Genomic DNA, 26,542 nt, shown 5'->3' on the forward strand with positions numbered 1-26,542 from the left:
GGAGATGCTGTCCGTCTTCACTGTCGGCCCTCTGTGCTTTGGCAGGTGTCTGGATACTCCCTGCTCGTCCAGGCAGTAGACAGTGGCATTCCTGCAATGTCATCAACTGCCACCGTCAACATTGATATTTCTGATGTGAACGACAACAGCCCGGTGTTCACCCCTGCTAACTACACTGCTGTGATTCAGGTGAGCCAAATCTTGCCTGCTAGTCACCTGTCCTTGCGTGCCCAGCCTTCTTCCTCTGCGATGGTTTACTTACCATTTTTGTAAATTAGTCCTTTAAGTTTAATTTATTTTTTGAGAGAGAGAGAGAGAGAGAGAGCACAAGCAGGGGAGAGGCAGAGAGAGAGGGAAACAGAATCAAAGCAGGATTTAGGCTCCAAACTATCATCACAGAGCTTGATGTGGGGCTCAACCCCATAAACCGTGAGATCGTGACCTGAACCAAAGTCAGATGTTTGACTGACTGAGCCGCCCGGGCGCCTCATTTTACTCACAAATTAAAACAATGGTTTTTGGGTTTTTTTGCCTGATACCAATTCATGCCATCATGAGACGGGTATGAAGAGAGCCTGATTCTTCCACAGCTACTGACTAATAAATAGTCATAAGCACTGTTGCCGACGGGGCTCTCTCAAGTGTCGGGTGCTTTACATGAGCCACTTGTCCCCCCCACAGCCTCGTGAAGTGGGAGGCTGGGGCAGCCCCCACTTTATGCTGAAGGAGCTAAGGGCCTGAGGGGCTAAGTAGCTCACCCAAGATCCTGCAGCTGCTAAGTGGTAGAATCGGGGTTTGAACTCAGGTCAGTGTTCTGCAAAACCCATCCTCTTCACAAGGACAGGATGCCTTTCAGCTACTCTGTGCTATTCTGGCAACAGCAGGAGATTGATACAAACCGTCTCATCTCTCCAAAAGAGATTGGGCATCAGGATAGAGCTGCTACTCATTAAAATCAATCTTCCATAAGCAATTTGTTTAGCACTTAAATCCACCTGCTCCTTAAAATTAGGTTGCAAGATGGAGTAGCTGGCATTCTATTCTCAGGGGGAATGACTCTTCTTCCCATCTATTTTTTTTTTTTCAAAAGATGTTTCGGGGTTGCCTGGGTGGCTCAGTCAGTTAAGTGTCCAACTTTGGCTCAGGTCATGATCTCACGGTCTGTGAGTGCAAGCCCCGCATCAGACTCTGTGCTGACAGCTCAGAGCTTGGAGCCTGCTTCAGATTCTGTGTCTCCCTCTCTCTCTCTCTCTGCCTCTCCCCCGCTCATGCTCTGTTTCTATCAAAAATAAATAAACGTTTAAAAAAAAAAAAAAAAAGATGTTTCATGAGCACAGTGCTGGGTGCCGAGCTATCTCCTCTTCCTGACCACTGGAGGCTCCGGGAATCCAGTCCAGGAATGTTGTCAGTGTGGAGGACATAGAGGAAACAGCGATTGATACATGTGTTGTGGGGGGCCTCAGAGAGTCCTGAGAACCGGCTCTTGCCTGATCCAGTTTGGCCTCAGAATCACCTCCCACGGGGTCTGAAGGCTTTGAGGGGAGAAGGTGAGATGAGAGTGAGCCAGGTCTTGAGAGACCCCTTTGGAACAACATCAGGACTTAGTCTGGCCGTCACGGCCGGCTCCCCAACTCTGAGATGTCCAGGAGTCAGGCGGAGCGGAGAGGCGCTCGCTCGTAAAGCAAGCAGCCCCGGCCTCTTTCCTGCCACCTTGTCAACGAAATCGGATTCCTTCAGCAATGGTATTCAGGTCGTCCTCTCCTCTCTGATGGTCTTTCCAGCGGCTGTGCACTCTCGTCCCCCTCCTGCTTCCGCACAGCTTCACCTAGGGGCTGCCCCTTCCTGCATTTCTGTCTCTCTCAGATGGCCCTTCTCCAGGACCGCCTCCCACGGAGGCACTGTCGGCCTCGCACAGCCGGTGTGCTCGCCCCAAAACAAAATGGGCTTTGCCCACTCAACATTCGGTTTTATGACACACATCGATCAGCTTGACAGCCTGTTTTCACATGCACAACAGGAAGCCAGCAGTGAAAGAAACGAGAATCGCAGCCATGAGCAGTGACCGCGGCTCCTATCTGCAGCGCCGGGGCCTGTCCGTGTTCTCTTTCACCCTTCTTTCTCAGATGGTGACCCCTGCGGCACACATTCTGTCTCTCTCTCTGTGTCTCTCTCCTGTAGAGGAAATGGCCTTTATAAAGTGAGCAAACAAATCAATAACTCTCCTATTTTGTGTGGTGCTGAGCATGCTGTCACTGTGAAATAGTAAATCTACATGGGGCTGAGGCGGTGCCATGGCTGATTCCAGAGGGAAACAGGGTCTAGTTCCTGATGACCAAAAGGCCACTTGAGAGAAGGAACAAAGTAAGACGTCTTTTGAGGTCCTTTTCTCTTTCTCCTTCAAAACCTGTTCCTCCCTTTTCCCAAGCCAGGACAATTTCCTTTTTCCAACACATGGTTTTCATAAGACTAATTCAGCACAGCAAGCTGAAGCGTGCCCGCCCCGTGCACGACTCCGTCCAAACTGCCGTGTATCACGGTCTCCATCTCTGTGACCCAAACTTATTTAATGCTAAATCAGTGTCATCAGAAGGCCTGAACTAATGAAACTGACTTCAGGCCCAAGCTGTGGTAATGCCGAAGTCTAAACAGAATGGGGCAAGAAAACCAATGCCTGGGCTCCAGAGGAATTCAATTTGGCGTTTTTGGAGTGAGGAGAACCTTCAACCCAAGAAGAGCCTTTGTGTTTCTATTTTGGGGAACAGGCAGGAAGGTTCTGCGAAATAATCCTTGAATAAAAACATCAGGGTTTCCAGAAATTCTGATGACTTTAAGGGTTTTCTTTCTCTGCATTCTCAAGTCGAGAAATAGTGTGCTCGCTTTCCCTGTCCTCAAGAAAGACGGGAAAACTGTGTTCTGAGGGGTGAGATGCAAAGCCCTAGTTCTACCTGGCGTATGCCTTTGTGTGTTTACTGGGAAGTTGCTAAGATGTGCCCCCGCCAAAGTCTGATGTTGTGACACTGCGTCACAGTGTTAGGGCTCAGCATGATTGTGTTGTGACAAGTGTGACGAAGTGCCTTCCTGTCCCAAAAGGTCGACGTTTCCTTGGCCCGAGAGGGTTTCCGACCTAGTCACAGAGGCTCGTGGGCACCACATGTTCCCAGAGCTGCTTAGGTGAACCCAGGGCCTTTCCAGCCTACAAAGGACAAGATGGAGGCGACACCATCCTGGGACCCTATGAACCTGTTCAATGCGAAGTTCTTGTGTTCTCTCCCGCAGCTCATTGTCTCACGGGGCGGTTGTGGGGAGGCAGCCAAGGATGCGGAGCATGACGCTTACAGACTCCAGCATATTTTCAGAAGACAAGATAATATTACAGGGAATCCCTTCTGCTGAAAGCCCTGTTTTCTAGCCGGTAATGACGGGTTTTTTTTTTTTTTTTAACGTGAAGAGAGGTGTAATTTTATCTTCCTTTTTAATATACTCTTTTATGCAGGAAAACAAGCCAGTAGGCACCAGCATTCTGCAGCTGGTGGTGACAGACAGAGACTCCTTTCACAATGGGCCTCCCTTCTCCTTCTCTATCCTGTCGGGAAACGAAGAGGAGGAGTTCATATTGGACCCACATGGGGTCCTGCGGTCAGCTGTGGTCTTCGGGCACACGGAGTCTCCGGAATATGTGCTGTGTGTCCAGGTACGGCCCCATCCTCTGTCCACATCAGGCTGGCTTTCTCTTTTGCTGGTTTCCGTGCCCCGTGGATGGTTTTTCTTTGTGGAGCAAGTCAACATAATTCATTACCATGCAGGAATGTTCCCCTTTTAATCTCAAATTCAATTTCACACCAATAAAAGCGGCCTCTTTGTGTGAAATTGAACAGGAAGGAAGGGAAGCGTCATTGTTCAGAAGGGACTTTCCCATAGGGTGTACCAGGCAGACAGTCCCTGGGCCCGAATCTGCATTCTCAAAATTCCTAGGGTTCTAATTGACCCACAAAGACAACTAATTGGTCGAGGCTTGCTGCTTTATACTGAGTAGACTTTGCCACATTACTCTACTTGGCAAAGCTTCCAATCTTTGTCCTAATATGATTGAGACCTAGCATGGCCTCTGCTTTTGAAGAGACCTTTGCTTGGTAAGTTTTCCCAGTGAGGCAGGAGGGGACCAAGCACTCAGATGGCAGTGGTCTCCCAACATTTTAGCTTCCTCAAGGTCAATGGCCTTGTAAAATGAAATGGGACAAAGGGACAAAAGTGGCAGGTATGCAAAGGGTGTGGATAAGAGCAGGAAATGAGTTCCCAGGAATTAATTTTGCCAGTATCAAGATTTGGGTCCCATTAGTGAAACCAAGTGATTTTTACTCATTGTTGCCACAGAGGGCAACCTAAAGTCATTATTAATGGTGGCAATAATAACAATAATAACCCTTTATATGTGTGTCACATTCCATTATGTTCATTATTTCTTCTGGTAAGTTATGGCTTGCACTGCTCTATGTGACCTTCCAAATTAATGACTCTTGGCTCTGAGCATGCCAGTGAATGCTTTGGTTGCCACTCACTCCTCCAACAATGTTGAGTGAATATTTTTTAATGTTTATTTAGTTCTTTATTTTTGAGACAGAGAGAGAGCACGAACAAGGGAGGGGCAGAGAGAGAGGGAAAAAGAGAATCCCAAGCAGGTTCCACACTGTCAGTGCAGAGCGTGATGCAAGGCTCAAACCGTGACATCATGACTTGAGACAAGGTTGGACACTTAACTGACTGAGTCACCCAGGCACCCTCGTAAATAATTTTATATCACAGTATAGGTACCAAGAGCAAGGACAGACTTTCAGTGCCTTGTCACAGGAGCTGGTATAGTTTTTTACCCTCTCTGATTGTTAGAGAATAGATTTCACATCTCACACCTTAGAAACACCATAGAGAACTTTCCCCTCCTAGTCCCTAATGTTAAATTACCACCAAGTCCTGAGTTTCTGCCTTCATAAGGTCCCCATATGCGTCAGTTACATGTCCTTTGTCATCGCCCCACTTCATTCACTACCTCCCTGTTCACTCATTGTTGCAGGAGCCTCCTGGGTGACTCCTCTGGCTTCAGCCTCATTCTTTTCTGATACATCCCTACACCCCTCCCTGAGTAATCATTCCACTTTGGTTATATCGGCCCCCCTGAACCAGGGCTCAACCAACTACAGCCCCAAACACATCATGCCCTTAGCCTGTTGTTATCAATAAAAGTTTATTGGAACATAAGCTTACCTATTCATTTACATATGCTCTGGCTGCTTCACACTGGAACCATAGTTGATTAGTTGATAGAGATCATATAACCCCCAAAGCCTAAAACTATTTCTATCTAGCCCTTTACAGAAAAAATATACCAACTACTTCCCTAAACTAAAACCATCTGTGGCTCTCTAGTGCCTGAAGATGTGGGGTCTGCAGGCCGAATTCCGGCCCCATTCTCTCCAATTTTCAATTTTGAGGTCCTTCGGCAGACATGGTTTTCCAGTCCTGCTCAGTCCACAGGTCCTCTAATCTATCACCTTCCACCCAGCAGCTCCATGCCTTTCTGTCACCTCTCTGCTCTCTGACATTTGAGTGGGCAACCCCTAGCCTATGAAGTCTATACTTATCCCTCTCCTTTGAGGCCCTCCACAGCCTGACTTCAAGTTGAATCTCATTTGCTAACTTATCTCTTCCTACCTGACTTTTCCATGTCAGCATCTCTGGTTCATGTGGTTGATCACATAAAGTATGTGGTGATTTTAATAGTAAAAATAACAATCACATTAACTCTGAGGTACAAAGTACTTTCGTGGGTCAGGCCTGTGCTAAGCACTTTGCCATCATGGTGTCTTTTCATCCCCACCGTAGTAGAATCCTGTGAAGTAGGTTCTACTATTATAGTCATATTAAAGGCGCAGACATTTCAGTTCAGAAATGTTAAGTAACTTCCACAAGGCCAGACACGTAGTGAGTGCCTGAGTCAAGATTTGAACTCGGGTCCACGTGATGCCCAAGCCCCTGCTTTTACATTGCCTTCCACATACGAGGACATATCTCCTCAGATTTCATCTGACCTCCAAGGTCCACCGCCTCCCTCCATCCTCAGACACCCTCCCTGGGGACCCCGTCCACAGGAATCTACCCGTGTCTGAAGTTCGACAGCACTGGCTACCCCCATGCTGCGCACAGAAGGGTTCAGGAAAGATGTGCCATCGGGTGCTTCTTCTGTCAGTTCTTATACGTAGAAAGAAGGCGAAGCTTTTCCAGGCCACCTATCTTTCCCTTCTGCATTCCATTTTTTTATTCTGTACCTTAATTTATGCAATTCACACCTCATGTTATTTCTTCAGTGTACAGAAAGATGTCCTCTGGCCCAATCCAAAGGAAAGAATTGCAAAGATTGTTCCTTCAAGTAAGAACACCACTTTATGTACGATGTCCCCTGTGGCTTCTGTTCAAAATGAAAACAAGGCCAGTGTGTGGTGGGCATGTGGATCTCAGAGCAGCCTCCCTTCTCCTTCCCTCTTCACCCCCAACGGCTATACTGTGTGCGTATATTTTATCGTCCATAACAGAGTGTGCATGTAAGGACCAAAGCTGATAAATCACTCCTCTTACTTCAATGCACGCTCTCAGCATTTTGCAGAACAGTAACAGGGGACGGAGGAAGAAGCAAACACGGGTAGAGGAATAGACGTCTTCTCTCTGAATTTTGTTGTTCTTAAAAGTGTTGTGATTTTTCTTAGTTCCTTGCCTTTCTCCCTCTTGGTTGTTTTAGGCAAAAGACTCCGGCAAACCGCAGCAAGTTTCTCACTCCTACATCCGCGTGCGGGTCATCGAGGAAAGTATTCACAAGCCCACAGCCATTCCCCTGGAAATTTTCATTGTCACCATGGAGGATGATTTTCCTGGTGGGGTCATTGGGAAGATCCATGCCACAGATCAAGACATGTATGATGTGCTCACGTTTGCCCTGAAATCGGAGCAGAAAAGCTTGTTCAAAGTGAACAGTCACGATGGGAAGATCATCGCCCTGGGAGGCCTGGACAGCGGCAAGTACGTCCTGAACGTGTCAGTGAGTGACGGCCGCTTCCAGGTGCCCATCGATGTGGTCGTGCATGTGGAGCAGCTGGTGCATGAGATGCTGCAGAACACTGTCACCATCCGCTTCGAGAATGTGTCCCCTGAGGACTTCGTGGGGCTGCACATGCATGGCTTCCGGCGCACCCTGCGGAACGCGGTCCTCACCCAGAAGCAGGACAGCCTGCGCATCATCAGCATCCAGCCCGTGGCGGGGACCAACCAGCTGGACATGCTGTTTGCGGTGGAAATGCACAGCAGTGAGTTCTATAAGCCAGCCTACCTGATCCAAAAGCTGTCCAACGCCAGGAGGCATCTGGAGAATGTCATGCGCATCTCGGCCATCCTGGAGAAAAACTGCTCGGGGCTGGACTGTCAGGAGCAGCACTGTGAGCAAGGTTTGTCCCTGGACTCCCACGCACTCATGACCTACAGCACGGCTCGCATCAGCTTTGTGTGCCCACGTTTCTACAGGAATGTGCGCTGCACCTGCAACGGTGAGTGTGGCTTGCAGCTCCCTCCCACCTCCCATGATCTGAGTAGGCTGGGCCGCCATTCCTGGTAAGCATGCATTCGTTCGTTCCCTGATCCAACATAGTATTTCCTGACCACCTACGATGCACCAGGTCACCGTGAGAGATGCTGGGAACAGGGGTAAACGGGACGAGCTCAGCCCCTACTTCCGCGGAGCATACAGCCTACTGAGCTGCCCAGGCGAGCAAGCCAGCAGGAGCCCGTGTGTTGAGTGTTATTAGGGGAAGTACCAAATCCTGCCAGAGAACCCATCCAGAGGGAAGGTTTCCAAATGGGCTAGGATAAAGGAAAAGTAGGAATCAGACAGGTGGAAAGAGGTAGGGGAGGAAGAATATTCCAGGCCGGGATGCAGCTCGTATGAGGAAGGTTCAGGGCAGGAGAGAAGCCCCCAGCAGGGGAGTGGGAGAGAGGTTCTGTCGCTGGAAGGCAGGGCATGATGACAAATGAGACCTGTGAGCAGGCTCAGGGTTCACACAAGAGCCATTAGCTGGGATGAACACTGTAGGAGTTGTCCCAAGGCAGGAGGAGCCATGGGCCGAGATGCAGGGAAGAAGTGACGTGCTCTGCACAAAGAGCACGACGGCTGCAGAGGGGACAGACCAGCCGGGGCCAGGCCAGTGGCAGGGCAACAAATTAGGAAGCTATTGCAGAGGGTGCAGGCAGTGAGATCTGCTTCAGTGAAAAACGGGCGCCACGTAGAGGAGCACAGCCAGGGGATGGACTCTGCCGTCAGAGCAGCAGAGATGGAGTGGCTCAAGTTTGCTGATGTAACTAGAGTCCCTGAGCCTTGACCTCTCCTGGGCAGAGGCCATAGCTGCAGAGTCACGTGTCCACGGTGGTCAGTGAGAAGTATTGCTCTCTGCCTCTTTTCCTCTCGACGTGTGGAGCCATAAATTCACTGCTCTCTTCTAAGAAAATGACACCCGGAATTTTTCTAGCCAGCGTGAACTCAGCCCAAAGGGACTGTGGCCAAAAGAGAGGCCATTTGTAAAACATCCCTTTAGGTAACTGGGGACAGGTAGGGCCCCTGGCCTTTTCTCTTAGAGAAAGTTCTTCGTTGCAGTTTGAAAAATAAGCTCATCAGAGGAGGGCTCTGGAGATCACAGCTCCTTCCAAGAGTCATTTTGACAGCTTCCAAGCAGCCCAAAAAGTGCCAGCCACTCACCGGGTGGTACCCAGTGAATTCTGTCTGTGTTTTCATCAGGTAGATGCAGGGACGTCTGACCTGTTGCGTATGTAAATTAGATCCAAAGTAACTCAAAGCATGCATGCTAGATGCAACGTATTTCTGGCAGATGCCACGAACATGCAGGATTTATGAATGCCAGCTGTCCCGGCTTTCCCTAAATTTCCTTTGTAGGGAAACTGATTTATGCACTAAAGCTCTGCTATGGCCTTCATGCAGTGATTCACGGCAGGGTTCAAAAGAGGTTTGAACAGGACAGGGCAGACCCTGCAGGAGAAACTAAACCAGCTAATTAATCCTTGTGCTCTGAGAACTCATTTCAGTCAGCAAAAATCTGTGGCGGCAGCAATGTGCTAGGCACTGAAGATTCAAAGTGGAGGGGTGCCTGGGTGGCTCAGTTGGTTAAGCGTCCTACTTCAACTCAGGTTGTCATCTCACAGCTCGTGAGTTAGAGCCCCATGTCGGGCTCTGTGCCGACAGCTCAGAGCCTGGAGCCTGCTTCGGATTCTGTGTCTCCCTCTCTCTCTCTCTGATGCTCTCTCTCACTCGCGCGTGGCGCTCGCTCTCTCTCTCTCTCTCAAAAAAATGTAAACATTAAAAAAAAAGTTATAAAGATCCAAAGTGGAAAAGATTCAGTCCCTGCCCTTAGGAGCTGACTACTACAAAGGCAGCTTGCAGGGACCTATTTGCAATAATGGTGTCATAATAAATGCTAGGAAGTAGAAAGGACAAAATCCCTGCTATGTATGGCCAGAGAAAAGCTTTCTGTGGACATTTCTGTACCACGCACTGTCTATGTCCTGGGTCTTGAGGGATGAGTAGGAGTTAATCAAGAGAAGACAGAGAAGGGCAGACATGGCAGAATTTCTTGAAAGAAGGAATTTAGAGGGGTGATTTTTTTGGAGAGAAGGAGGTTTTTCATGAGACAATAATGTTTTAAATGCAGTAAGTTTTTAAGGTGGTGACCTTGCCCAGAACTCCTATTCTCTGATCCCCACAAACCTTTCCACTCCCGGTAAAGCCAGAGTGCCAAAAGGTTTTGTGATTTAACCCCCAGGCATCCCACGAAGATGCCTTCTTGGTTTGAAAAGTGAGCTTTTCCAGGGCACCTGGGTGGCTCAGTCGGTTGAGCGTTCACTTCGGTTCAGGTCATGATCTCACAGTTCTTGAGTTCAAGCCCCACATCGAGCTCCCTGCTGTCAGGGCTAAGCCTGTTGGGATCCTGTATCTCCCTCTCTCTCTCTACCCCTCCTCCGCTTGCATTCTCAAACATAAACCAAAAACATTTTTAAAAAAGTGAGCATTTCCTCAGAGAGGACAGTACATAGTTTCAGGTTCACCTCAGAGCCTCTCCTTACCTTCAAGTCACTCTTACAATTAAGCTGTAAAATAAAATACTGGATTTTAGTAGTAAAAAGACTTCAAAAGGTCATCTGGTCCAGCCCTATTTTCAGCAGGTGATGGACAATAATCTCCACTTGAAACATGTGGTAGCTCCGTGCCTTGCCCAGGGCCGTAAAGCTGGCGTACTGATACAATAAAGGCTCTTCTTGGACCCCGATTTTATTATCTGCATATTAAGAATAGAAACTCTTCCATTTCTTATGTGAATCATTACCCCAGAGCTATGTGCTCTGTAAGAATACTCAAGTGACCCATTTTCCCTGGCAGACTGATCACCAGCCTCATGGTGCATCATGAGGGGCATGATACAGGTGCATCATACAGGACATCAGAGGGGCTCTCAGACACCAGCATGTGTGGGGCTTACCAGAAATGCCCACTGCTGAGCCCCACACTCAGATGTAACAGTAGGTTTCAGTTGGAGCCTGGCAGTCTATATAGACGTAGCCTGGGTGATCCTAATGCTGGTGGTCAGGAAAGCAAACTTGGAGACATCTCACAGCAAGATAAAAGAGGAAAAATTTCCTGCAGGTTCAGGGGGCAAGCTCTTAGTTAGAAATAGAAATAGCTCTCACTTCTTCTAAAGTGTCCTCTAATAAAAATACAGTGAGAAACTGTTAAGGAAAGCATTAGACATTTGAGGCATTTTCTCGTTGATTGGATGGAGAGGCAATCGAATTCAATAAATGCCCCCCCTTAAAACACATGCACACACGCATGCACACACACACACACACACACACGCACACACACACACACACACACACACACACACACATGCACAACTAGTATTGACTGTTCATCAGTTTACTCTGGAATCTTGGCAGATACAATAAATGGACTTTTCCACCCCTTGGCGGAATAATTATGATGATAAATAGAGGTAGCTGCCTATTCTGGACTGTGTAGCAATATTTATACAGATCTGGCCTCAATATGCTCCTTGCAACTTCCAACTCATCTTTCTCTCATGCATCTTTTTTTGGGGTCCAATTAACAAAATTAGCATCTTGAACCGAAATGCTGAGTTGCTTTAACAAAATGAAAGCAGAGTTGAGGTTTAGTGCCAGAAAGGCTCATTAGATCTAGCATCTAGCATCACATTTGAACAGGACTTCAAGAGATATGAAGTCCTGATGTCATGACACGGTTCCTGGTAAACTTTACAAGTTCCCTGAACACTAGCACTTCAGCCTGACATGGGTGTCAGGGAATGGATGGATGCCCTTGAGTCCCTAGGAGGGAAGCAAGTGGACAGAACACCAGGGACAGTCCACAGGGCTGTGCTGACTGTCTGTTTCTTAAAAACTGCATTGACGTTTCAAAAGTCTGATAGAAAAATCTATCAAAAAGGAGACACTTGTCCAGGAGAGTGGATTTCCTAGGAGAGCAGCAGAGTTTAAGAGCGGGGTGTCGATGGGAGTGACAGCCGGAGCTCCAGGTAAAGCGAAGGGAGCGCCGGCCACAGGGGAATCATGGTACCAGCTACACAGTGTGTGTGCAATGGCAGTCCTGCCCTCAGCCACGGGCTATGGCACTATCACAAGAGCTTGCTTGGCCAGGTGAGAGTGACACCGAAGCACATCATTAACGGTGATGCCCGCTGGGCTAGACCTGAAAGGAGGCCTAAAATCAGGTTGGTGTTGGGTAGAGTGCTCCAGGCAGAGGAGCACGAGAGCCGAGGCATGGAGGTGACAAACTGCACAACTGAAGGCAGAGACAGGCGCAACAGCTAGCATTTATTGAGCTGTGACCAGTTACCATGCTGTTTTTCAAACATACATGATTGCATTTAACCCTTATGAGAAAGGAAGGGTATTATTAACTTTCCTCAAAAGTGAAGGAAACTGGGGCATCTGGCTGGCTCACTTGGTTGAGCATCCGACTTCTTCAGCTCAGGTCATGCTCTCACGGTCTGTGAGTTTGAGCCCCACCTGGGGCTCCCTGCTGTCAACTCAGAGCCCACTTAGGATCCTCTGTCCCCCTTCTCTCTGCCCCTCCCCCACTTGCTCGCGCTGTCTCTCTCTCTCTCTCTCTCTCAAAAATAAGTAAACATTAAAAAAAAGTAAAAAGAAAAGTGGTATCTTGTTTAAAAAAAAAAACTTAAGGAAACTAAAACTTGGGAAGATCAGTTGACTTTCTCAAAGTCACGGAGCTAAGTAAATGGCCACGCCAGGACTCACGCCTGGCAGTCTCAAGCCCCGTGCCCTACTGCGTCTCCACACTTTTGAAAGGAACTTGAAAGCTCCCAATTCACCCTCCCACCCGTGACAGACATCCTGTTAACTACATTCCTGGCACAGTAATTCAGCCGGCCTCACAAGATGGACCTGAGACAGTCTTCTCCCTTACAGTGCACCAGACTCTACCTGCTGGTGATGTCCCCCAGCTTTGTCCATTAGAGCCACACAGAACCTGACCTGTCTGACGCCTCCTATACCAGCTGCCCTCCAGATATTAGAGGGCAGTTGTTATCACCCCCCAAATCCTCTTTTCCTAGACAAAATGCTGAAGTTCCTTTCCTCGCTGAGTGCAAACAAATAGACGCTATAGACAGTTGTAGGGAGTGTAGTTAGGGCCCAGAGGAGGCCCAGATGAGGGAGTCCCCGGTCCTCCTGGAGGAGTCCGTGAAAGGCACTGGAAGCAGTGAAGCTTCTCATGTTGAGTCTTTGCCAGGCAAGCGATGCTGTGTAAGCAAAGACAGCAGTGAAGAGAAGGGCCCAGAGATTTGGGGCACCGCCCCCCTTTCATTTGCTCATCATTCAGAGTGCAGTAGATCCTTTGCCAGGCCCTGGGCAGGGTGCTGGAGGTATAGTGGTAAGTGAGCCTGGCGTGGTCCCCACCCTCACGGTGCATGGACCCGCAGCCTGCAGGGGACAGACCAGGAGCTCAGCTGGACAGGATAGGGAGGAATCAGGACAGTCCAGGGGAGGAATGAATGCCTGGTGACAGCCCAAGGAGCCTGTGATAGGCAGTCATAGTAATACGCATCTAATAAGCACAGTAAAATAAAATGACAGAGGCTTCTGTGATGCAGTAAGACGCTTAAAACGTAACCTTGAAGAGTTTTTTTTTTTTTCAACGTTTTTTTTTATTTATTTTTGGGACAGAGAGAGACAGAGCATGAACGGGGGAGGGGCAGAGAGAGAGGGAGACACAGAATCGGAAACAGGCTCCAGGCTCCCAGCCATCAGCCCAGAGCCTGACGCGGGGCTCGAACTCCCGGACCGCGAGATCGTGACCTGGCTGAAGTCGGACGCTTAACCGACTGCGCCACCCAGGCGCCCCAACCTTAAAGAGTTTTTTAAAGGCAGAGGAAAAAATCTGAGATTTGGGCTTACACTTGGGCTGGGGTTTGTCAGGGCTCGTTCTCAGAGGAGAACCCAGTGGTTTCAAAGAACTTTCGGTGTAGCCTCTGAATCTTAACCAGGTTCCCCCTGCAAATGGGGAAGTTTCCATTTTCCACTCATAGCAGCTGTGTCTCTGCAGAGCCCTCATCTCCAGGACCCTCAAGTTCCAACATGCCAAGAGAAGTTTAGGGGTATCTACCCTAGTGATGACACCAGCTTCTACGTGTGTGGATATTCTCTTATATATTCCACCCACACGCAACTGCCCCAGAGAGGATGTCATGAATGAAACTTTGCTCAGCCCTCAGCGAAACCATCCAGAAAATATGGCTGAGCCAAGCAAACACCATTCCAGATGATTCTGTGCTTGTGGGAGAACCACAAGAGACCACTTTGCATCCAAGACCTCTGGAGAAGGTGTTTTAAAACTTCATGGGGGCCAGTAATTAAGAGGGAAGCTTACTGACTTATGTGACATTTGCCAAGACATGGCATCTTGGCAAAGTGTGTGAATTCAGGGGGTAGGATGTTTACCATTAGTTACTGGACAGTATAATGAGGCAGAGACATAAATCAAGAGGTTCAATCTGCTCAGTGATGGTGATAGAAATCACAGCTAGACACTGATGTATTAGCTAAAGGCAGAGACTTAACCCAGAGGGTTGTGGGAATACTGTGGAGGCAAGGAGAGAAGAGCCATAAATATGTAGCAAGACCCTCCTAAAACCTCAAGAGGGTCACCTCTCTCCTCTGTGCAGGTCCCAAAGCTCTAAAGCTTCTGCTCAAATGAATTGTATGTTGTCAGCTCTGTAGAAAGTGACCTAAATTTGCACCTGAGCAAGACTTCAGAACATGGAAACCTCCTTTCAAAGAACAGTCACATTGTGTGCACGTTTCTCCTGCTGGAAAGGCTGTATAGAAAAAACACATCTGCCCACAACAACGTGGCCAAGGGGCTGACCCCACAGTAGCCAGGGACACTGATTAGTAAAAAGCTCCAGGCCTTATCTTAGACGCTGCTATGCACACAGGGTTTCATATCATCTATCAATTTACAAATCATGAATCTGACCCAAAAAAGACAACAAGGAAAAGATGACACTTGAGTTCATGTTTCCGGCATGTGGCTGAGTCAAAACAAGCATCTCCAGTTTTGAGACCGTATAGTAATTTGTTTTTACTTTAAGTTTTTCCCTTTAAAAATTGTTTTCACAGGGGCACTTGGTTGGCTCAGACGATTGAGCATCTGAGTCTTGATTTTGGTTCAGGTCATGATTTCCTGGTTCATGAGCTGGAGTCCCAGGTTGGGCTCTGTGCTGGCAATGCGGAGCCTGCTTGGGATTCTCTATCTCCTTCTTTCTCTACCCCTCCCCTGCTCCTACTCTCTCTCTCTCTCTCTCTCTCTCTCTCTCTCTCTCTCTCAAAATAAATACACATTTTTTTTAAAAATTGCTTTCACATACATAAGCCCATTTGAATCTCACAATTCTATGAACGAGTATTATCCTCATTTTTCAGAAAAGGAAATCAAGACTCAGAGAAGTCAAGTGACCTGTTCAGAGCCACACAATAAATAAGTAAAATAACTGGTCAGAGCCAGAATCCAGGTCTACTGTTTGTCAGCGCAGACCCTTTCCTGTTGCGCTACACCGGCTTCTTGAGGGGACGTGGGGATGAGGAACAGAGTTTTCTCTGCCTGCTTTATGTTCTCTGAGTTGCTGAAAACATCTGATCCTTCTATCCTTCCCTGACACGCAACACATGGCATCAGTTGGTTTGATAAAGTGCAACCCTTCTCCCTTCGTGCTAACTCTGGCACAAAACTGATGGATGCCTCGAGGTGCAGAACATGTAGGTCTACAGCCCCCACCCACCCAAGCTGTCACTGATCACAGCACGAGTTAATTAAACCTGGATTATTTAATGAGAGTTAATAAGATAAACTTCCTACCAGAGGCCAGTGGGAACTGACACCGTTGTCTCTTAACTGTTACTACGATAAGGCACTCTCTGCCACCAGAATGGGGGTCTTTAAGACTCTTAACAATAGTAGGTGTATGTACTTCCATGAAAGGGGGACAATATAAACGTATTTCTAAAAACAAGTTAACCACTCAGCATCCATCTAAAGTATATAGGATTTTATGTCACTAGAGAATTTAGGGCTTTGTCTGGAAAGAGGGTTATTATCCACAGGAAAGTGTCCCCAGGACCCAAACATACGGGTATACCTGATGTCAAGGGACACACAACATTGTTCTGAGTTAGCATACAAAGGTCAAGTCCCTCTGACAATATATATGTCCGAAAGGACCTAATTTCTTATCCTTATTGATGGTGAAGAACTACAGTCATTGTACATGGAGAATATTTACTTTGGGGAAACCTCGTTCTCGTAGCTAGAAGTCTGTCTCTATTTGGAATCGACTGCATTTTGCACACATGCTCACATCTGTCCCTAGCTAAGGAGTACCTTACATTTACACTGACCTCCAGACTCTAATCTGCCTTCCTGCTCTGTGAAGCCACGGGTGAGCAGACGTGCCCTGAGCAGAGGGAACTGACAGTAGCAGCTGGAGACTGCGTGTTTATGGCTGGGACTTGGTGGGGGAGGCCCCCGAGGGTTTTTAATGCATCAGGAGACAGATCACTTGCCAAGAACTGTCCCCTTTGCCTTAAAAAGCCTACGAAAAATAAAAAGGATGAAAAAGAACCTATCGAAGGCAATGGCTGCTAGAATGAATGGAAATATACTTATTGTACATCTAATATTTATTAGTTTGAGAATGCACATATTATAATACTTAAATTAATGTATTTTTTTATATATCCTCCAGCTTGAGTTTTCATAACGGGCACTGGATCTAACATAATCCATTAATTTAGTGGATGCAGTCAGGTGGGTTCTATGGTTATGGCATGAGGAAAGACAGAGAAGCTGTGAGTTTGAACCCCCAGCTGCTGGTCTGAATGGCTTTGTCTTTAACCCAAGATAAGAGATATGGTGACAGAGTAAGAAGCCTGTGCCAGCTACCAGGGCAGGGCTAATAATAGTAAGAGAAAAGGTGAAAAAAAAAGTGGAAAAGTAACTCAAATGCTGTATTTACTCCAAAATACTGTGTTTAGTTTTTATTATATATGCTTACAGCTGTTTTTTAGAATCGTGGCATAATTCCTGTATTGTCATGGGTCTGAAATTATCTAGCCCTCCTTTGCCCTTTTGAAATAGTGGCTTTTCATCTGGAGTTTTGATAATGCATGGTTTCTTAGCAATGTGGCCATTGCACCAGAGCAGAAAAGATACGAATGTAGCACAAGTAGCTGTACCTCATCAACATAGAAATTTAGAGGAACATTACCCTTTGACTGGCTAAAATAGGACACGGGAAAAATCGTGTCCATGGAATGAGAAGCAACCGATTTCTTAAATACCTAGATTACTGTTTCTATGTCTGATTGGAAGGTGATGCCCAGAGTTACATCTATTCGATGGGATGCATTTTATGTTTCATTTATGCACATTGCCACCTTCATGTGGCCAAGGTTAGCATTGGGCTGAGTTTGCATCTTAGAGCATATACGAACTAGTCAATCAACATTTAGGAGAGACCTGGAAGCGTGCAGGCCATCTGCAACTGAAATGAAGCCAGGCATGGAGACAGCAAAGAGTCAGCTGGCAGAGTTGTGAACTTTTCATGAATGAGCCTTAACGCATGCATGCAGTGAGCCACTAACCATGGCTGGCTCATTCCCTTGAAACACAGTCCCTTGTTACTCGAAGGATCTCATCCTTCAGGCCTGAGTTTAAAATGCTCCCTTCTTTTATTTTTCCTTTAAAGTTTATTTATATTTGAGAGAGGGAGAGAGAGACAGAGCATGAGCAGAGTAGAGGGAGAGAGAGAGACACACACACACAAAATCCAAAGCAGGTTCCAGTCTCTGAGCTGTCAGTGCAGAGCTCACGCGGGGCTCAAATCCACAAACTGCAAGATCATGACCTGAGCCGAAGTCAGACGCTTAACAGACTGAGCCACCCAGGCGCCCCTAAAATGCTCCCTTCCTTTGTGAGGATTTCTGACATTGTCCTAGGAAACACAATCATCCCTTCTCTGGTTGCACTCACATGTCACTGTCTAACTGGTTACCTTGTGGGATTGTAATCATGTGTTTGCTTGTTGTTTCCTGGAGGGAGGGAGGGGCGGTGTTGTTTCCTTTCATCTTTATATGTGCAGGCTTATCACTTCAGTGGCCCTAAAAAATTATTTATTGAATGGATGCACCAAGAATTATAAATTATTTAAAAACTGGTTATCAAAAGCCCTATGAAACAGATCAGAAGGTGATAGGTTGCGTAAATATTGATGACTATATGGCAGGAGTAAAGATTTCTTGGGACGAAAATAGGACGATGTATTTTGGGGCACTTGTGGCTTTTAGAACCATTTGTAGAGATAATTCCAAATTTTCAGTTAAAAATCCCTTCATCTTCCAAGACTTTGTAAGCTGGCTCGTTGCCACGAGTATGTTTTATGGCTGAGCTCTAAACCAGTGGAAAATAGGATTTATGAATTCTGCATTTGCTAGTGCTACTTTTACTGCTCTTCTGGAAGATTACAGTTTTTAAATGTTTATATGCAGTTAGCATTAAATTTCTGCTTTCTCCTAGACAAAGATAGGACTCTATAATGGGATAATATGCTTAATGATGAGGAAAGAGTTAGGATGGCAGGGAGTAATGGTAATGGGTCAGATCTTCCCGAGGAAAGAAGTTGCTGATGTCCGAACGTTCTTGGTTCGCAGAGGAGTGCTCCTTTTGGCCACTGCTAACCCAGCTGTGGGTGGTTGTTCATTTGTGTCTCCTTATCTATGGTCCTTTTACCACTTAAGCTCTCACCACGTTGAAAGTGGCCTAATGACATTTGAAATATACAAGATTTCTGAAACGTGGATCTTTCAGTGGATCCTTCAGTGGACCTGCACCTGCCATCACCACACTTCTGAAATGACTCACTTGGGTCCTGAATTTTGCCTTAATCAGTTAATCTGCTTTCCAGGATTTTCTTTCTGAGGGATTAACCTTTCATCTCACTGTGCTACGAACATCGAACACGTAGAAAGCAAGCCTCCTTTGCCAAAGATAATGCAACTGTTTTTGATAGGCGGCAGGGCACATTTACAGCTAATCAATACAATAGCAGGTAGCAGAAGGGATTAGGAAACAATGTGAATTGTGCTTGCCCGGTTTGGAATTAGTCCTACTTTTCTTTAGGAAAGTCTTTTTCTTTCTCCTCTGAAAAGAACAACTAACATTTTCTGAAGTCTACCCCCTAAGTTTTTCAGAGCAGGGAAAGGGCATAGGAGAAATCTAAACTCAGGTGATGCATTCAAGTGGGCACCCGTGTGCAGGACCCGCTCCAGTCAATACGACCGTGTGGTGTGATCTTTTCTCAGCTAAAGTTGGCCCAATTACAACCTTAGAATATTGTAACCTGAAAGGAGGAGCTCCGTGTATTCTCTGCAGCCAGCCTACTTCAGTCTGCCAGTGTGCTTTTGACAGAGGCAGGGACGTTTGACAGGCACTCACACCAGGAAAAGCCCCTCAGGTGCTCCTGCCTCTGGATGGCCTCTTTGCCTCTCAGCTCAGAGCCTGCAGAGTGCAGCCCTTGAACTTTTTCTGCACTCCCTGGAATGTAGTGTGAGTCCCCGTGTACTGATCATGTGTGTTCCCTTTTGTCACAGGAGGACTGTGCCCAGGGTCCAACGATCCTTGCATGGAGAAGCCATGTCCAGGGGACATGCAGTGTGTCGGTTATGAAGCCAGCAGGAGACCATACCTCTGCCAGTGTCCACCAGGGAAGCTCGGAGAGTGCTCAGGTGCAGAGTGGGGTGGAATGATGAGGGTCTAAATTCATATTCCTGAAACACTTGCCCTTGAGTAAATTACACTGCCCTAGCCCTTCCTGAAGACATATCTGTCTGCATGCAACATTTACCTTCAGAATGCACCACAGCTGACATCCACCCTCAAACATACTTGGGATTTATTACAGCTTTGGCCTGTGCTAAGGAAGCATGCAATGACCGTGGACTCCTTGCATAACAGGAAGACCACAACATGTGTTTTCAATCATGTCACATGGATATTAAGAGTGTACAGTGGAAAATAGAAGGCCGTTGGTTAGGCAGAGGAGTCAGAGTATCTGTGGCACGGCCTTCGATGTTCAGAGGGCTGCACAACCCATAGCCACAACACAGAGATCAACAGAAGGTCCAGCTGAGCCAGTCCAGTAGATCTTCCATAGAGCAAGCCCAGCCTAGAGCACCAAGTAAGCAGACCCTCCACTGGAAATACATATGATCTACTACATGTTCCCAAAAGGAGAGGTGCTTGCCTCTGTGCCCTGAAGGAAAGAAAGAAAGAAACAAAGAAAATGGAAGCGAAAGAGAAAAGAGAGAAAGAAAGGAATGAAGGGAGGGAAGGATGGGAGGAAGAAGGAAGGAAGGAAGTGGGGAGAAAGGAAGGGAGGAAGAGGGAAGGGAGGGAGGGAGGAAGAAATGTATTTTGTTTCTGAATGACCAATAACCCTGTTACCGATTTTCACTCAATTGCAGTACTTTGTTTGATTCACATATTCTCTATCACTTCTAAACTCTATGAAGAACTCTTTTTGGTAGAGGATGTATTTATAATACAGGCACACTGATACCCTTTTTGGAATCTGAGAAGTACTTATTAACAAACAATTATGCCTACTATGTGCAAAGCACTTTGCTAAGCATTGGGTTTTAGAAATTCATCCTTTGCAAAGAGAAGCACTGTTTTCAAAACATGGAAGCCAAAGCTGTTTCACTGTTGATTTCAAGAAAAGAGCTGCCTGTGAATGAAGAGATCACCAGCCTACTTGACTTTGAGGTCACCTAGGGCTTAGATTTAAAAGATACTTGTGCTGCCCCTCCCCCTGCACCCACCATGTGCACAGAGCAGGTGGGTATGTGGGGTGCCAACAAAGCCAACAAGTGTCCTAGCTTTGGATGTCACTTTCTACCCATCTTCCTTCTCCTTTCTCTGTAGAAAACTTTTGATTGTCCATGCTTGTCATCCATCTAGTGTATTTTCGCACTTTCCACCTTTCACCCCAGCAAGACAGCTTTTCAGCATTACTTTGCTTGTTAGAACATTAAACTGGAGTCAGTAAAATAGAGGGTGACTGCAGAATTGAGTGATGTGGGTAGGACTGAGGATTCTGAGAAGGGAAGCCTTGAAATTAATGGCCAAAAAGTAGAATTTTAACAGCACATGAATAAGACATCAACTCCCTTCTGTCAACATTAGTGCAAATTATGTAAGTTGGCTATTTGGCATTAGGATACTCAGGGAATATGGATATTCTTTGAAAAGAATTCTTTGTCTTTCCTCTGTTTCATGGAGTGGAAAGTTTTTTGGTATCTAAGTGATTGGTGGTGGGAATGAAGGGGTATCTTTTAATGGTGCTCATTTTACAAAGCAGGAATTGGGACATTAAGAAAATTCAGGATATAGAATTTACCAAGTTTCCCTTGGCATGAGACAAGTAAGGTTTTAGGGTTTGTTTGTTTTTTTTTTTTGTATCTGATGAATTAATATTTTTTTCTCATTGGAATTAGAGTGGGGCCTGAAGTGGAGAACCAGTTTTTAATCAAAAAATGCCTTCTCCTCAATGCCTTCATCAACTTCCCATGGTCCTTAATCAACTTGCTTGGTAGTTGTTGGGTGATTTCACGTTTCTGGATGTTAACAGTAGATATGTCTTCTCATAATGGCCTTTTCAGGGCACACTTCTCTCAGCTTTGCTGGAAACAGCTACATCAAATACCGGCTTTCTGAAAATAGCAAAGAAGAGGACTTTCGGCTAGCTCTGAGGCTGCGAACTCTGCAAAGCAACGGGATTATAATGTACACCAGAGCAAATCCCTGCATAATTCTGAAGGTAATTAAAATGGGTTATCTTTTCCTGCAGTGAGTTCTCATGGTAATGTTTTGGCTCTGGGATTGGGGACTGAAATCTTTTTTGTCTTTTAAGTTCAGAAGACCAGAAACTGGCTTGAGGGCAAAGAGGAGCAGCAGCAGGACTGGGAAGTGTGCCAACACCCCATTTCCTTTTCTACACCCGGCTTCAGAATTGGCTCTTCGGATACTGGGGCATCTCTCTCTAGAGTGGGTTCAAGGACTGCCCTTCTTTGAGCCGTAATCAGGCAACAGTTTGTTAGAATGCACTTCCTAATCAATTCCATGGCAGGGGTGGTTTTTTAAAGAGATCAGCTGTGTCCTTTTCTACCATATGGGCCTATCCCCACTGACCCCTGAAGGTGACTTCTGTTCTTACACAGGGAGGAAGTTGGAGATCTAGGGTCTAGAAGGTTCCATATGTCCTATTGTGGCCCAAGCGGCCCAATTTTTAAATCATTCCCAGCCTCAGAAACTCTCCAACGCAGCCAGATTTCCTTTAGAGCAAGTCTGGCATGTGTATCCAGCTCAGAACTTCTGGGGCCTTCATGAAACCGACGACAAGACTAATACTAACAGTGTTTTGTGCCTCATTTGTTTTGATTACAAAGTTAACATAATAATGTATTATATATGATCTCCCCCATCTGATCAAGGAGAGAACAGAGATTCAGAAAGGTTTGGTTCGTTACCCAAAGTTGTTCGGTTAACGAGCGCCGAGGCCTGGACCTGTGTTCCAGTTTCTCTCACCCCGTGCTGTTATTCTGCATGCTCTCTCCAGCTCTCAGTCTTACCGCTCTAATCATTTTATAAAAATCCCACTCTGGGCATCTGTAGATGAGATGGAGCCTTCCAGTATGGGAGGAGAAGGGAGAAGAAGGAGGGAGATGCTTAATCTAACATTGTTTTCACAAGGTCACTTACTAGACCAGCCCGTTGGAAGTATATTCAGAGGCAGATGCAGTCTGACCAGTATGAAGTGCCCATACACGTGGAAATGGCTGGCATTTTTTTCCTTCCGAGGGTTCTACCAGTAGGCTTAATTGGGATCATGGTGGGCCCTTATAGCTTCCGTCCTTTGATTGTTTGATAGGTCACATCCAAGTTGATTAGGTGACCCAGGCTTTAATCCTGGAGGGAGAAAAGTATGTAGGGCATTAAATGCCAGTGGCTTCTCCTGTCACATAGTCTTTTACTTACCTGCTTCTGGTATTGCCAGGCACTACGTGGTGGCCAGAGGGAGTGAGCAGGGAGTTGGAGTTTAAAAGTTGGCTACTTTCATAGGGAATCCCCCATTATCTGTAAACATTCAACTGAGAGAATGATTTCAGCTCTGGGAGAAAAAAAAAGCAGTGTTTTTAAAGAAAACAAGAGAAGCAAAGGATGCAGTTTTAGCAAACAGTGAATTCAAATCCGATATTCATGGTGGAAGAAGAAAAATTCAGAGACCTAAGTCCTATCTTTACAACCTTCTGGCCTCTGAAGCAAACTGCCTTGGGTCAGTAGATCACTGTCTTTATTATTTTATTTTATTTTATTTTATTTTTTATTTTTATTTTATTTATTATTTTTACTGAGAGAGAGAGGGCACAAGTGAGTGAGGACAGAATCCCACAAGGCACAGAGAGAAAGAGAGAGAGAGAGAAACGGGGCTTGAGCTCTCCGGATACAGGATGCAGGGCTCAAGTTTTCCGGATGCGATACTCAAGCTCACCATATGTGGGGCTCAAGTTCACGGGATATGGAGCTCGAGCTCACCAGGTGCAGAACTCGAACTCATGAATCACCGAAGTCTGATGCTAAACCAACTGAGCCACCCAGACACCCAATAGATCACTTTCTAAATAGCCCTGAGAGGTGGGGTTTTGTATCATTGCTGGGAAAGTGCTCTGCCCATCCAGAGGTACCAACTACCAGGAGCTCAGCTTAGGTGCCTCTGACCTTCCTGTCCTCCTTCAAGCTCTAACAGGACTCGTGAATTCAGAACATCCTTAGGAGGCAAATACTTTCTATTAGCAAATCTCTTATATAGCATTAAATTTGAGAGAGAACAAAAATCTTGGGCCTGAATGGCTTGATCCTAAAATGGAGCTTGTCATTTGACACTTCACTGGCAAATGTCTAAAATGTGCAGATCCCTGGGGATGGGAAAGAAGAATAATTAAACCTTTTAGGCAGCTCTAGCTCCTAAGGTATATTGTATTTCATGAAACAAGCGTGTTTCTGAAAGTTGTGTAAATTGAATCTCTGTAAATGGAATTCTAATAAACTATGGACGGTTGCTATTTGAAGGAACCCTTCCATTAATCTCTTTGTGATGTGACTAATCACCCCCAATCTGTCTGTTCGGTAAGTTTGCTTTTCCTATGTCGAGTTTGCCTACAGCAGGACACAGCTGTACTGAACTATCGCAGATACTCTACAGTCGCCAGGAATATCCACTTAGGGGATTTGAATCTGTTTGCTTGACATTTCCAGCCTCATGCAAGATTTAATTTCATTGGCTTTAGGTACAGTATGTGCCTTGTACTTAGGTTCAACGACTACACTGAAAAGCTTTGTTTAAATTGTACCTCTTGGCTGTTTATATTTTCCCAGTTAGAGCACATTCTCTAAAAAGTATTTGAGACAATCAATAGGGGTGAAGGGCATCCCTTGAAGACAGTCAAAGAATTGCATTGGGATCTCAAGAATTGAAAATGTTCATGGACAAGGGGCACCACAGTCTCTTAGCAGCAATAAAGGCGCTCATTCTTCTGTTGACCAATGATACCCTGTCTTCTTCCAAAAGAGATTCTAGGCTTACCATAAACACCAAAATGCAATAATCTCAGAGCACTATTAAGATGAAAATGAAAGGTTAAGACCCAACCAATGAAGTGAGGAAGAGCAGAATATCATCACTGAAAACTCTAGATCAAGGGTTACTATATCAGTTGAACACCAATCATAACTCTGAATTTTTTGACAGCCAAATAAAGAATAAAAATGGTGGGACAGGTTCTCTGGCTCCCCTCAAACCTGTGAAAGAAACATGTCAGATCACCAGGAGAGATTTGTAACTTTTTCCATATATCAGTCTTTCGGGTCCCATATTATAGCAAAAGCACAAGAATCCTTGCTTGTTAATCTAAAAATGTCATTATTTCATTTTGTGGGGAAGAGATGACACATGGCTTTATTTTGATGGTTCTCAGACATGGCTAGCTTAAAACTCCAGGAATGAAAGGAAGATGGTCAGCTTAAAATTCCAGGAATAAGAGGAAGATAAAAAAGCTCATTTGGTTTGTAAAACAGCCCACTTGGAGTGACCAGATCTTTCCAACATAAAAAAGTAACAAAGAAGTTCCCACAAGATTCTCAAGTTTCAAGGATCTGTGTAACAGTATCACTGAGAAGTGAGTCAAGTTATAATGATTGCAGTATAATGGTAATAAAATACCTAAAAGTTTACCAAGTACTTTACAAAATACATACATGTGTTTTTATCCTCACTCTCTTGTGCCTAGATATGAATGCCTACTTTTTTTGCCTCTGAGGAAACAGGTTCAGAAAGAATCAGTGGCCTTGCCAGAACATAGCAGGTCAGCAGTGGATCTGGCCTTCTGAAGAGGCAAGCCACTCAGGAGTACGACAGGTGTTTATTAAAAGAAGAAATTTGGAGGGCTGGGATGATAATTTATTTATTCATCTAAGGTATAAATTTTGAGCTAGATAGCAATTGATGGCTATCAATAGATAGCCTTGAAAATAAGTTTTCAAAAAGTTCCCTTTACAAAGAATATTTAATAACCTTCTTACACGTTTGGGGATGTTAGTGCATTTGCTAGAGCCACACCAAGGATCTGAAGCAGTAACACTTTGCGCCATTGTTTATACTTTTTTACTCAAAATCCTAGTTTCCCACAAGATGACTTCTATTTTTTTTTTATTTGAGAGAGAAAGAGAGAGAACGTGGAAGCAGGGGAGAAGGGAGAGGGAGGGAGAGAGAGAGAATCCCAGGCAGAAGGAGGGAGAGAGAGAATCCCAGGCAGAGGGAGGGAGAGAGAATCCCAGGCAAGCTCTATTCTCAGCAGAGCCCAATGCGGGACGCAATCCCATGACCCTGGGATCATGACCTGAGCCAAAATCAAGAGTCAGATGCTCACCCAATTAAGCCACCCAGGCACCCCCCTACAAGATGACTTCTTACAGCTCTGATATCTTGTCTTCTAAGCCCCAACTCCAAGCCACTCAAGATCCAGGTTAAAGCACATCACTGATTTCAGACAAAACTGAGAAGCTAAATATCTTTCCCTGCTCTCTGAATTATGCATTTTATTGAACAAATTGCCCACCTGCCTCCCCCAACTCAGCACATCATTTCAGATCATTTGTGTAGATTTTTTTTTCTTTACAGTTTCATGCACAGTGCAATTTCTATTAAAATATCTTACTCTCTTCTGCCCTTCTCTTGCTCGCACGTGCACATGCTCTCTCTCGAAAAGAAATAAAAGAAAAAAGAAAAAAAAAGCTTGCCCTCTGATTTGAAAAAGCTTTGTCCTCTTAAAAGAGAGATCCTTTCAAACTGGGTAAACCCTATTCTGAAGACAGAGAAAAACTAAATATGATGAGAGCATGAGTTTCCAGTATGAATGGACTCAGACATGAAAGTGTTCTCTTACGAAAAAAAGAAAGAAAGAAAGAAAGAAAGAAAGAAAGAAAGTGTTTTCTTCTCTCCCTGGCGTAATATGCCTGTGAGATAGGGAAAGATGAACTTTTGCAAGGTAGCCTTTGATTATCAGCACTCTAGTGTGTCATCTAAACAAGGCTTATAATTCCAAACGCCTAGAATTTTGAGGCTACAAATCGCTTTTGTTTTCAAAAGGCTAAGGATGATGTAGGCACCTGGCTTTCTCTTCATTCAGCAGCTCGCTGCTATTATTTTTTTTTTCAACAGAAAAGAAAACTGTACTCAGTTTAGTACAGTTTAACTGTACTGTTAGTATGGGATTGTTT

At 45.6% G+C, this 26,542-nt stretch overlaps 1 protein-coding gene across 4 annotated transcripts in view; it reads left to right on the forward strand.

The window, feature by feature from the left end:
• Positions 1 to 26,542, forward strand: part of FAT3 (FAT atypical cadherin 3) — a 673,934-nt gene that overhangs the window by 613,868 nt on the left and 33,524 nt on the right. For all 4 annotated transcript variants that reach the window (XM_040489605.1, XM_040489603.1, XM_040489604.1 and 1 more), the window contains 5 exons: positions 46 to 189; positions 3,494 to 3,691; positions 6,785 to 7,583; positions 19,300 to 19,434; positions 21,370 to 21,527. In XM_040489605.1, the coding sequence (XP_040345539.1) occupies positions 46 to 189; positions 3,494 to 3,691; positions 6,785 to 7,583; positions 19,300 to 19,434; positions 21,370 to 21,527 (1,434 nt within the window). The remainder of the gene's footprint in view (positions 1 to 45; positions 190 to 3,493; positions 3,692 to 6,784; positions 7,584 to 19,299; positions 19,435 to 21,369; positions 21,528 to 26,542) is intronic.

Source organism: Herpailurus yagouaroundi, unplaced genomic scaffold (genome assembly GCF_014898765.1).
Source record: "Herpailurus yagouaroundi ecotype Mexico unplaced genomic scaffold, PumYag 180, whole genome shotgun sequence".
NCBI lineage: Eukaryota > Metazoa > Chordata > Mammalia > Carnivora > Felidae > Herpailurus > Herpailurus yagouaroundi.